The following is a 12,700-nucleotide window of genomic DNA, read 5'->3' on the forward strand; positions in this document are numbered from 1 at the left end:
TTCAAAATTGTTATCACTTAATTTTTAGACATTATAATCGTATGGCTTCATTTTGTTTCAATTACCGAAGATTTTTTTATTCACATAAATTCAAAAGAATGAAAATACAAAATGGTTTATATAATTATATTAAATAAATTACCAAATGATTATATTAAATGAATTATGAATTCAGATTGTAGATAATTGTATGTACTACTTTATTTAATTACAAAACTATAAAATGTATTTTTAATCTCTAACTTTACTGGTCATTACCTATTGCTTATATTACTTTCTAAAGTCAAATTTAGAAAAAGTGCTATTTAGTAGATGTTATTATACGTTAGGAATTTTCAACACTTTTTTTATTTGAAAGAAATTAATTAATTTATTCAGTTTTTGATATCTCATAAAAATGAATTTTTTATAAGATCCTTTTCGACTCATTTTGTTTTAAAAATATTTGACTAATCCTTTTTAATAAAGAATTTATAGATTTATTTTTAAATACCAAAGATTGAGTTCATATGCTTGCTTTATTTTATTATTTAAAGCCGTTTAATTTCAAAATCATTTTTTTAATGTAGTCTTCATACAATATCATTTACAAAAGCAAAGATAAAAATTATTCTATTTGATATTTTTTCCATCTTTAGATTTAATAAAGTCCCTGGATTAAATAATTACGAATTTTTTTGCAGTTGTGAAATTACAAAGAAAGAATTGGAGGACAGTCAAGAAAGCAATAGCGAGAAAGGTCCCGATATAATTCCACTGTCAATTGAAACAGATGGTAATTTTCAAATTTTGAGTCGCTATTATTAATCCAACATTTATCTTGTTTATTTATCGTTACTTTTTATATTAAAAGGGGTGTCGGAAGAGCATATACCAATAATGTTAAAACTGACCTTTTTCGATGCACCTTTTCTCAGCATCTAAACAGGATATTGCTTCAGTTTTTTTCACATAATATTTGTATAAACATGTTTACACAGTTACAACTGCTTATACATATCTTCCAAATTGCCAAATACATATACAGTAGAGCGCTGATTATCCGAACTGCTCAGGACCGAACGTGGTTCGGATAATGAAAAGTTCAGATAATTGGAAAGTTGTTTAAAATTTAGTTTAAATGATTATTATTTGTGCACTAACTTCCCTTCACACTTTTTCTAGGCTCAGGACTAGCAATACTGTCTAAAATAGCTCTGGCGTGTATTTTTTTTCAATTTTTAAATATTTTCTGTTTATTTATTTATTTTTACTTTTATTCATTTTGAATTATTTTTATAATTTTTCAGATTTTTATAATTCTTTTGTCAATTACTGATTTTACTACATTTTTTTCAATTTTCCATCACAAGAGAAATCCAGCAAAGACTTTTGTTTCAAAGAAGATGCTCTTTTTTGAGCAGCCATATCTCTTATTCTTTTTAAATAAATAAACTGAACTGGATCAACATCATTTTGACGTTCTAGCCAATTCATTGCAATATCTAATGAATTGCATGCTTCTATATGAGAAGGTCCACTATCTTGAACTTGATCACCTACTTCTTCCGCTTCGCTTGTGGAGTTCTGATTTTCATTCAAAATTTCAGCAACAATTTCATCATCATCTAAAATTTGAAATCCTGCGTCGTTTTCAGTGTTTCGACACCAGTCTTCTATTTCTTCTGCTGTACAACCTGGTATCTTTTCATCTGGAAGATCTACTGGTTCAGAAACTTCAGTTTCAGTTGTTTTTCTGTTAAGAATTTTATTCCAAGATTTAAGATTCCAAGCACTGTAATCACTAATCATTAACTATAAGTGACAAGTACCCCTCCCCCAATTATAGAACTTCAGCATTTATCTATTCATAAACTCCAACGCATTCCAACCATTGTAGACTGTCAAAATGAAGCTCACATTCTTGGAAGAAAATTTTTAGTTGAAGAGGGGTAAAGGGGTATCTAGGTTTAACTGTATAACTATACATGTATGGCTACTATAAGAAAACTGCTAAAAAAGGTTGTAAATTAAGTATGGTCTTCAAATGTAGTGGATATTATTTATTCTTCTAAATTAAGAAAAAATGTCGATAAGTTAAAAAGTATTCTAAACCTTAAAAAAAAAAAACACTAATTCTGACATAGTTTGGATAATTGGACCTTCGGATAATAAGGGTTCGGATAATCGGCTCTCTACTGTATACCAAATCGCCAAAATCTTATGAATTTCAAACTTTCGTTTCTTGCAGACATAACTTTTGCTCTAACCCCTCGACTTGAAATCATGAACTCTGTTTGCTTGCTGCTCCACCGTGGATTTAATCCTGTTATAGTTGGTTTAGCTCTTACTAGACCCAAGTTTCCCTAAACTTCTAATCTGATTTATAGTGAACCATATTCTCCATACTTGGCTACAACATTGCTCATATCCTCTGTCGTTCAATTTTAAATATAACAGGCATGTTAAGAAAATCAAAGAACCTATCCTTCAAAGATATTATCGGTAATAAAATTCGCCGGTGCATTTACCGCATACCTTGCCAAAGCACTTTTGGCGTACTTGGCATGTTAATGGCTTATCTAGGTGTTACGTAGGGGTACATATACATATCACGTTATATGTTTCCATAAAACAAAAAAGAGTAAATTTTAAAACAGTTCATAATGTTTTTTAAAGATGATAATTATTACTTCTCTTATGAGTTTAAGCAGAAGAAGGATTTTTATGATTTTTTTTTCCTTAAAACATTTTATTTTTCAGTATTTTACACCAGTCGAATCTCAGAAGAATCAATTTACCATAAGAAGGATTCTCCCTCTCCGAAATATATTCGTGAGAAATACACAGATACAGTGCTGTAAAGATGAAGTCCCGGCGTAAAAGTTGAATTGAAAGTCCTCTCAGTGCATTAAGCATGGTAGGTAGTTTAAAAGTGTATATAATTATAAAAAATGCAAGACAAATATCCAAACTAATTATAGTTAAACTGGCCGCCATTGAATTACACAAATAGCAATACGTATGAGTTGGGAATATTTTAGTATAGTAGGCAACAGAAGTTTCAAAAAAATTTCCATCTTTGTAGGATAAGATAAAAAAAGAACGCACTCCCTTAAGTGTTTTTGTACTTCCTTACGCACCACTAGAGCCCCCAACTTGAGTATGGCATATTCTGCACTAGCTGAATACCCGTCCATCCGTACGGGTTGATCTTACAGCGTAAAGTTTCCAAGAAGGGCAGAATATAGTAATAAATAAAAAATAAAAAAAAACATTGGACTCATTTAACTTTTTATTTGTATCAGTATTTGTCTCAAAGTATTTGCCCGATTTTTTAGTGTTGCTTAGAACTGATTAAATGATGCTTTTTTTCACCCCGTACGAAGAACGAGTATTTAGCTGGTAATACAGTATTACCAGTATATATTGAAATACTCGAGTGTGTAGTGCCACATAAGATGAATATACGAGTATATATAATATCTAGGTTATTCGTCGGCATGAAATGTTCAACTGCCAAGTTTTTCAAATTTATAATTTGTGTAATGGCGTGCTCAGTTACCATAATTCAGCAGTACTAGGGTTAATTACTTTCTTAGTTTTAGTTCCAGTACAAATAATCTCAAGATTTCCGTGGATGTAGCTTCATACTTGTTTTACAATTATAATCTGTCGTATTGCCTTCTTGTTACACACGTCATCAATAAACTTTCATTAGACCCCTTATAACACAAACATATTCTTAAGGTCTGCATTTTAACATAAGTCATCAGTTTTTGCGACTTCATAGCCAATTTGAGAACTAGCCTAGACTTCAGATGGAAACTAAAGAAATCTTGAAAAGCAACTCCGAAGTTCGAAATTCGTTAACAACTTCGGGTAAGAGTCCATGCAGTTGTGAAATGTTATCATAATTAATAACTAGAAAACTAACAGCACGGTATAAGAATTGGCTATCATTCGTTCAGTAAATCCTTATTGTTATAAAGAAAAGCAATTTACCCTTATCCCGGAGTTTTTTTTCTTTTTTCTATGACTTCCCATTGAAGTTAGATAGACACTAGGGGTATAAAGAAACACTTTTATTGCACTAAAATCCATTAGATATAAGTCGTAAATATAAGCAAAATTGTTAAATTGTTTGCAATTGACTTACGTTTTCGCTACTATTTTATATTAAATCAATTTATTAAAAAAAAAAAGATTTTTGCATAAGAGCTATTTTACATTCATACTGCTGAATGTCCGGACGTTTTATTTTATTTTGCTAATCACGTTGAAAAAATGATCAAGCCTTCAAATACGATATTAAATTGGTTACATTATATCAATAATATTTTCACATCGGTCTATTGATTACGAGACATGTTAGTTTAGATTTATTCTTATCAATATGGCTAGTGTTTCTGGTCAATCATGCTGGTCACTTAATATTTATGAGGTAATTTTTGAATTAACAATTTGCGTTACATGGAGTAGGAAATCTCGATATCACCCACTACAGCCCATCTTAGTGATTAGTGATTGCATGTAAGAGATTTTAGACCTATAATCACTATTTAGCTGGCCTGCTACTAGGAATAATTTAGGTATGACCAACATCTAAACGTTGAAAATACAATTCTAAAAGAACTATAGTTATAACTGCAAATATACAATGAGAGCATAATTATTTTTTGTTTAAAAATCTTAAATATAGTCAACTACATTTTAACAAAAGTAAATAAAGATAGCAGCAGGATTCCATTAATTCAAATTCAACAACACAAATTCATAATACTATTTCAAATTTTTATTTTCAAGCTTCGTATTAACTTTCTATTTTACCAACTCTAAGAATTTTAGTCATAAAATATAATATGTTAGTTTAAAATTCAACTATTAAATATGTCTCTAAATTGAAAGTATTGAAAGTTATTTTTCAAATTGAAGCACTAAAAGAACAGCGTACTAACCACCAAATTACTAATTTAGGTTGCAAGATGCATCGCAATGCCATGATTTGCCGAGGCGTCCAATACGTACAATCTTACAGACTTCCATATTGTTTTGTTGCGTGAATATTCATGCTAATATATATATCCAGAATTATACATATTTTCTGTATACAGCGCATGTTAAAGTAAGTAAAATTTTTCAGATTTATTTTTCGATCATTTATTCTCTTTTACTCTAGTTAATAGAATCTTAATCAAGGCTTATTAACCAGTATGTCATAAATGGATTTATACAACAAAATCTATAATAGAATTAGTATGATATTTGCTCTTTACCTACTTTTAGATACATGATGCAAAAGATAATTGGTGTCTAGAGGCAGGGAAAGAAATTAAAAAAAACAATAGCGTATGCCTAAACTAATTATTTCTCAGCTTCTCCATTTTTTAGTTGTGGTTCTCAAAGGGATGAGACACATAAAAATAAGATTCCTAGTTATGAAAATGAATAAGTAATTTGAATCATATTATAAGGAAATTGGTTTATTTATCTAATGAAATATTAATATATCAACATAGTGCAATTATAGCGAAAATATAATAGATTTCTCAATAAGAATTACTAGTTTTATTAGTCTTAATTTGCATAATGGAATATATAGCTCATGCGACAATATAGATATGATTTTAAGAAATTGCACTAATGTCTCATAGAGGTTTTGTTAAAAAGATATTTCGTATTTAAAAACGTTAAATTTTTGAGTTTAATACCAATTCTTTCAACTAATTGCGTTTACTAAATTTAATTACGCTTTGTATTTAATAAATTGTTAGGATGATTAATAACTATTACATTCTAAAACAACAAATAACTCAAATTATTTTATGAAACAAACTTTAAAAATTATTTTATGAAACAAACTTTAAAAATTATTTTATGAAACAAACTTTAATTTATGAAACAAAGTTATTGCAATGTCAAATTGGAGTGATTGTTAAAAATATATTTAATTAAAAAAGCACTTTCTAAAATAATTAATTTGGTTTTAATTATCTGCGTTACCAGTTCATACCAGTTCAATTATACTGTTTAAACGTTTTGGGTATTTATAATATTTGGAATGGACAGAATTTCAAATAAATGAAGAATATAATTATCATTTTCCTGTTAATTTTTTAAAGTATTTTTCTGATAAAAAAGGTTTTGAACAAATGAACCATTTTCGAATAATGATAATTGCCTTTCTAGGAATTGATGACTCTATTTCAAGAATACACTGATTAATGTATCTGCAAGAGGTGAAACTTAATTAATTCGCATCGAAGAAAACTAATGGCAAACTCTTGGATATACAGGTAGGAAATTTTTTTATGTGGTATTGCACCTTTTTTTCAATTTTAATAAGATGCAACTGTACAATTTTAAATTTATTATATTTAACCAAGATATTTAAGCTATAATGTTTTTAATTTTTTATTTAAAGATGGTTGACATACGTACTTAATAATCAACAATTTGAAGTTGATTTTCTTAAATTAGATTTGTGAGGATTTTTTCATTCAAAATAGATGATTATTGATAAATTCATCTTAATAGTTCCATTAACATATGCATGAAAATCTGAAAAAAAACTTTTCTTCATCAATATCTTTAGAATCATTTTCAGCTTTTAAAATAATAAAACAAGTTTATAACTGTACAGTTCTCAATGAAGAAAATATTGTTGCTACTAATAATTGAAAAAAAGTATCCAAATAAACTATATTTTTGTAAGCTTATCACATACGTATATGAACAATATGGCAAAAATAAAAGCATTTTGTGTTTGAAATATTGCAGCATGTTTCTTGCAAGAACTATATCACTGGGAAACTTTTTTTTCTTAAACTTTACTACATTTTTTTGTCGTTCAATTTATAAGAAAATATGATTCAAGTATATGCCATGTCAAAGAAACTTTTTAGAAACCTTATAATATATGTAAAGAATATTATTTACGAAGAAATTGTAATATGTTATTGCGTTGAACATTTGGTTTCCTTGTAAGCTTAAAATACTGCCTTAAAAATATTATTATCCGTAAGACGTTAATAGGTTACGAAAAATGAATTGTTTATATAGACACAAAAATAACATTTTTTCCCTACACAGAAGTTGATTACGTTGGAAGTACAGAGGTAGAATATGATTTTTATTTTTATATTCGTTAATAAATAATAATAAGGTGGGCATCAATACAAAGAAAAAAGTGCACACTTGAATTTTTCAAAACATTTTTATTAATTTTTAAGTTTTAACTCAAATAAACTAATTGAAGTTCAATATTTTCTGCGGCAATAAATTTCAGAAAATTTTTAAAAATTTACAAATGAATGCCTTTTCTGCTTTACGGGTATTAAACAAAAAGAATAATACATGATACTTTGAAACTTTTTTATGCTATATATCATTAAACTAAGAGGTGTGTCTTATGTCCACTCACTTTGCTCACCAAATATTTAAACAATATATATATATATATATATATATATATATATATATATATATATATATATATATATATATATATATATATATATATATATATATATATATATATATATATATATATATATATATATATATATATATATATATATACACTGGTTATCATAAATTAAGGAAAAATCACAAAAATAGCGATAACTCTTTCAAAAGTAAGCCAAACCGTGCAAAATTTGCATATGTTGTCCACTAAGAGTAGCTGAGTAAAATTGCAATATGCAAATTAGTGGCGCTGCACTCGGCTTACGTCATCTGCCTGGAGCATAAAAGTCCAAGTTTGAGAGAAAGCACACAAATTTTACTGTGATTGCGACATTGAAAATCTGAGATAGCCAATTCGTAATAATGACCTCTAGGCATCATTTGCCTGAAGAACTACGATGGAGAGCCATCGGGAGACTAGAGGCAGGGCAGAGTCAATCAGAAGTGGCCAGATGGCTAAATGTGAGTCCATCTGTGGTTCATAGACTTTGGAGGCAATTTCAAACCACAGATTCGGCATCTAGGAGGTTCAGTCAAGGACGGCCAACTGTTACGACCAGTGCCGATGACCGATATTTGACATTAAGTGCACGCAGGAATAGAACCGCTACTCCGACACATCTTAGATCCTCTCTTGCTGCAGCCACCGGAAGGTTGGTGTCAACGTCAACTGTGCGCAGAAGGCTCCACGAAGGTGGTCTGTATGCGAGACGACCAGCCATTTGCGTGCCGCTCACATCACGCCATAGGAGAGACCGTTTGCAGTGGGCCCGACAACATGTCCACTGGACGTCAGATCAATGGAGGCCTGTTCTCTTTACGGATGAGTCCAGGTTTAGTCTAGAAAGTGACAGTAGACGTTATTTGATATGGAGAGAACCTGGGACCCGTTATCATCCATCAAACATCCGTGAAAGAGATGCATACGGAAGAGGCAGTGTCTGTGTTTGGGGAGGCATATCCTTAGGAGGGCGCACATACCTCCATGTCTTTCCAAGGGGAACCGTGAATGCTCAGGTTTATCGAGACAACATCCTTGATGCTTATGTGCGCCCATATGCCGGGGCAATTGGTGATTGCTTCCTGTTACAGGACGATGATGCAAGACCACACAGAGCTCGCATTGTTGATGATTATCTTCAACAGGAAACAATTACTCGCATGGAGTGGCCAGCTCGATCCCCGGACTTGAATCCTATCGAGCACGTTTGGGATGCTCTAGGGAGGCGTGTATCTGCCATCAATCCGCCCCCTCAGACCCTTGCCACGCTTGCAACTGCTTTACAAGAGCAATGGCTCTCACTTCCTATTGAACTGATAGACCGCATAATTGAAAGCATCACACATCGCTGTTTGTGCTGTATTGCTTCTAGAGGCAATCATATTCCATATTAAAGGTACTTTTTCTATTGCAAACCGATACTTCCAATTTGTTTATTTTATACATGTGCTAATTTCTATACTACTATTAATGTCTGATAATTTCTTTTTATGTTGTTTAATACCTTACTATGTGTTGTATATTGTGGGTAAGTTTCATAAAATTCCATGTGTAATTTCTTGAGTTATCGCGATTTTTGTGAATTTTCCTTAATTTATGATAACCAGTGTATATATATATATATATATATATGTAAGAGATATTAATTTATATTTATAAATGTGATATAAAATTTAAGGTAAGTTTTTTATATTTTATTTTCAGAAAAACGTACAAGATGTGAGAGAATTTGCTCAATTTCTAAATGTGAAGAGCTTGTGAAAGTAGCTGAAAGTAGTAAAAAACTTATTATAACCAACACAAATGAAATGATGTATTTATTTTTTTTATAATTTTGATACTCTCAAAACACTTAAAATTTTATTATAATACAGACAAGAATATGATAAAATGTACCTTAATAAAAGAATAAGTAAAAAGGATTACAAGAGCACCAAAAATACTATAATTTGAAAATTACTTATACTGAAATTACAAATAAAATATGATTTTAACAAATATGCTGTTTAGTACTGGATTTGGCATATTGAAAAAGCTACTGTACTGGACTATAAATTTGGGAAGTATGTTATTCATTGCTATATTCAGCTTCATCTATCTTCCATGTATTCAGTGAAAGATTCTTCCGTTTTCCCGGTTGTAGCAGCAGTGCTCCTCAGTGATGTTGTTTTCCTTTTCAATTTTATATAGCAAAATATGTCTTTGCGACCACTAGCGTTTACATTTTTTTCGCATATAATAAAAATAACTATTTTATTCGATGACAGATACGAAAAAAAGAACTTGTTGTTTTCGTATTTTTATTTGACCAGTTTACGTCTAAAACTATAGAGGCATAAAAAATTGATACGTTAAGAAATTCGAAAATGATGATCATAAATTTAATTTTTGAAATACTGTTCAAAATGTTTGATTATTTTCAATCAGACAACTAATAAAAATCTCGGGAGGGGAGGAAACAACTTAGGAACCATTGAAGCGGATGTAAAATTATGGAAATGGACAAATTCCAAATCATTTCTTCAAAAGCTTATTCATTGCTTTCAATTCCACTTTATTACTGTCTGTGCAGTGGTCAAAGCGCCTGAATCACAACCTATTGATCATAGGTTCGGTCCCGTCCTGGGCCGAACTGTTGTTTATTGATATCCTCCATATTTTAATCTTTATTATCACTACTGTCATTGTGAAGAACTGGCATTCTATCCCCAGTGGCTGCTGGAAGTCCATGCAGCTTCAGATCAATAGGTACCAGCTGGTCTGGGAAGTAAAGGTGGCTTTTGCGCAGTGCTGGCAACATCGCCACAGTCTAGCCCTTTTTTTTATCAAATTGCGGAGCCTTGTACTCCATGACCTTCCCTGCCCACAATGTTGAGAGAATTTCTTCAGAATTGTTAAAAAAAAGTTTTGTTTTATAACAAAATTTTTGTATCACATTTGATAGAATTAAGTATGATTTTGTGAAACTACATACCATTATTCAACTCATAAAATCGAGGCCACAAGTATCAATTACTTGACTAAATAACTGAAAAAATTATTCACACCCTTTTCACTTCATTATAACAGTAAAAAAAATAATTCCATCGTAATAGGAAGAGAAATAATCAGAAATAGTTAGGTGACGTAATTAAAAATTACGCCATCCATCTTTTATCTACACAGTGCCTCCATTTTGAATAAAGCGAAAGAGAAAGCATTGATTTCCGATTATAAGGCATATTACTTTTCTATTTGGTAAAATACATCTTTACAAAATCTTAAAATTACCAGATGATAGGTAAATTTAATGATACGAGCAGAAGAGTAGTAGAATAGTGGTTCTTGCTTGGCGTTATTAGTTTAGAATAGTTTGGCGTTAAAACTACTTTGATGTTAAATTTATTTTTTAGAGCTGAATTTTCACTAAATACATGCTTAATGAGAGCTATAACTTTAAATCTCAGAATTTCTGATTGCTCATTACAACTATGAACAGAAAAAAAAATCAAATAAATGATTAAACTCTGTAAGTTACCATGTTAAATACTAGAATTACGGTTTTACTTTTGAAAATATTAGTATACAAACATGACTTTTTGTGCTCGAATATTTTTTCAGTTTTATTTAAGCCAGTGAGTAAAAGCAAAAGAAATTATCTAAAATGAAGCATTGCTCATTCTAAACTTTTGTGATTTTTATATAAAAACAAATTCGAAGCACTGTATGGCGCTCAATTGGGGACGAATAAGTCAAAACCCTAACACCACTGGTATTATTAAAAGTTTATTTCAGTTAAAAATTTCAGGAAGTGTTAATTTTTACCAAATTCTTCAAAAAAATTTAGATTCTTATTTGAATTATTGGAGCAATTGATCGAAGAAAGTGTAAGTTATGATTGTGAATATAAAAATCACTGTTTGGTCTGTTAGCATGACCTGGAAATACTACAGACGTATTTAATTCTGTTGCATAACATGTTGCACATTTATACTATATTCTATATATACTGTATATTTTATTCAATAAAAATCAGTTAATATAGATAATAATTCATGTAATTGAATATTTTTTCAGTGAATAAGTTAATTTATTCATTTGTGTTGGCTCAAGTGCTGATTAAAATTATTATTTTCTTGTTGAAACATTACTATTTTTGTATTTTTCGAATAAAAATATATTCTTTAAGACTTTTGAGTTTTTCTTTACTATTTAAAAAAATATTATGTATTAAGAAGCTGGCAATTAACATATCAATTGTCAGCTTCAATGAAATCTTAATATTTTAATAAATATGAATATAAATATATATATATTGCTTTATATCGTAAACTACAATTAATGAACAAAACATGTTGTTTAAATTTGACAAAAATAATTTTATTTTAATTAGATATATTTATTTCATTTTACAAAAATATGCAACTATCTTTACAAAAAGCATACAAAGCACAGTAATTGATCGCAATTGTCTACTTTGCTACTGTTTATATACAAAATTTAAATTTGTATAGGGAAGGAAATGAAGTATTAATAAAAGGAACTATACAAGAAGTATAAATAAAAGAAACTATACGAAGTATAAATAAAAAAATCTATACAGGAAGTATAAATGAAAGAAACTATGTAAGAAATATAAGTGACATAAACTATACACGGAGTATAAATGAAAGAAACTATACAAGAAGTATACACACAGAGCGTGTGGAGAAAAATACTTTAGAAAAAAACTTTTTCGAGGCCTTCTATGCTACTTCACCCCGAAGAGGATAAGTAAGTAATATAAGAAATATAAATTAAATAAATTATACAAGGAGTATAAATGAAGGGAACTATTTTTTGCATAATTTTTATATAATAATATAAGATAAAAGTTATAATATATTTTAAGAATTTAGACAAATATATGAAATTCTCGTGTATAATTTTTTTTTACTATTTCATTAACAATGAACCATATATTTTATGATTAATTCAATAATTTTAGACAAACTGAAACCATCATCTCTCATATTCAAAGATTGTAGATATTATTTTGCACGCAGTGTCAGAACGTGGCGTTAAAGAATTGTCATTTAATATTTATTGACACCTAAAACATAAAAATTGGGGTCTGGTTACAATTATAAGGCAATAAAAGGGACATAAAATAACAATTACAGGGTAAGTTCATTGTATTATCCAGAACATGCATTATCAGTTTATATAACTGCGAAAAAAACATTTTGTATTTATAGCCAGGAAATCTTAATATGAAATTGGAGTGAAACAAAA

General features: G+C 29.4%; 1 protein-coding gene across 1 annotated transcript in view; it reads left to right on the forward strand.

The window, feature by feature from the left end:
- The window catches only part of LOC107449487 (protein turtle), a 94,881-nt gene extending 83,265 nt beyond the window's left edge, over positions 1-11,616 (forward strand). Inside the window, exons 11-15 of the mRNA XM_087167469.1 lie at positions 684-775; positions 2,743-2,899; positions 4,957-5,104; positions 6,169-6,275; positions 9,152-11,616. Coding sequence (XP_087023595.1) covers positions 684-775; positions 2,743-2,843 — 193 coding nt within the window. The 3' untranslated portion in view covers positions 2,844-2,899; positions 4,957-5,104; positions 6,169-6,275; positions 9,152-11,616. The remainder of the gene's footprint in view (positions 1-683; positions 776-2,742; positions 2,900-4,956; positions 5,105-6,168; positions 6,276-9,151) is intronic.
- Positions 11,617-12,700: the final 1,084 nt, after the last annotated feature.

Source organism: Parasteatoda tepidariorum, chromosome 7, assembly GCF_982258835.1.
Source record: "Parasteatoda tepidariorum strain Cologne lab strain chromosome 7, Ptep-v5.0, whole genome shotgun sequence".
Classification (NCBI taxonomy): domain Eukaryota; kingdom Metazoa; phylum Arthropoda; class Arachnida; order Araneae; family Theridiidae; genus Parasteatoda; species Parasteatoda tepidariorum.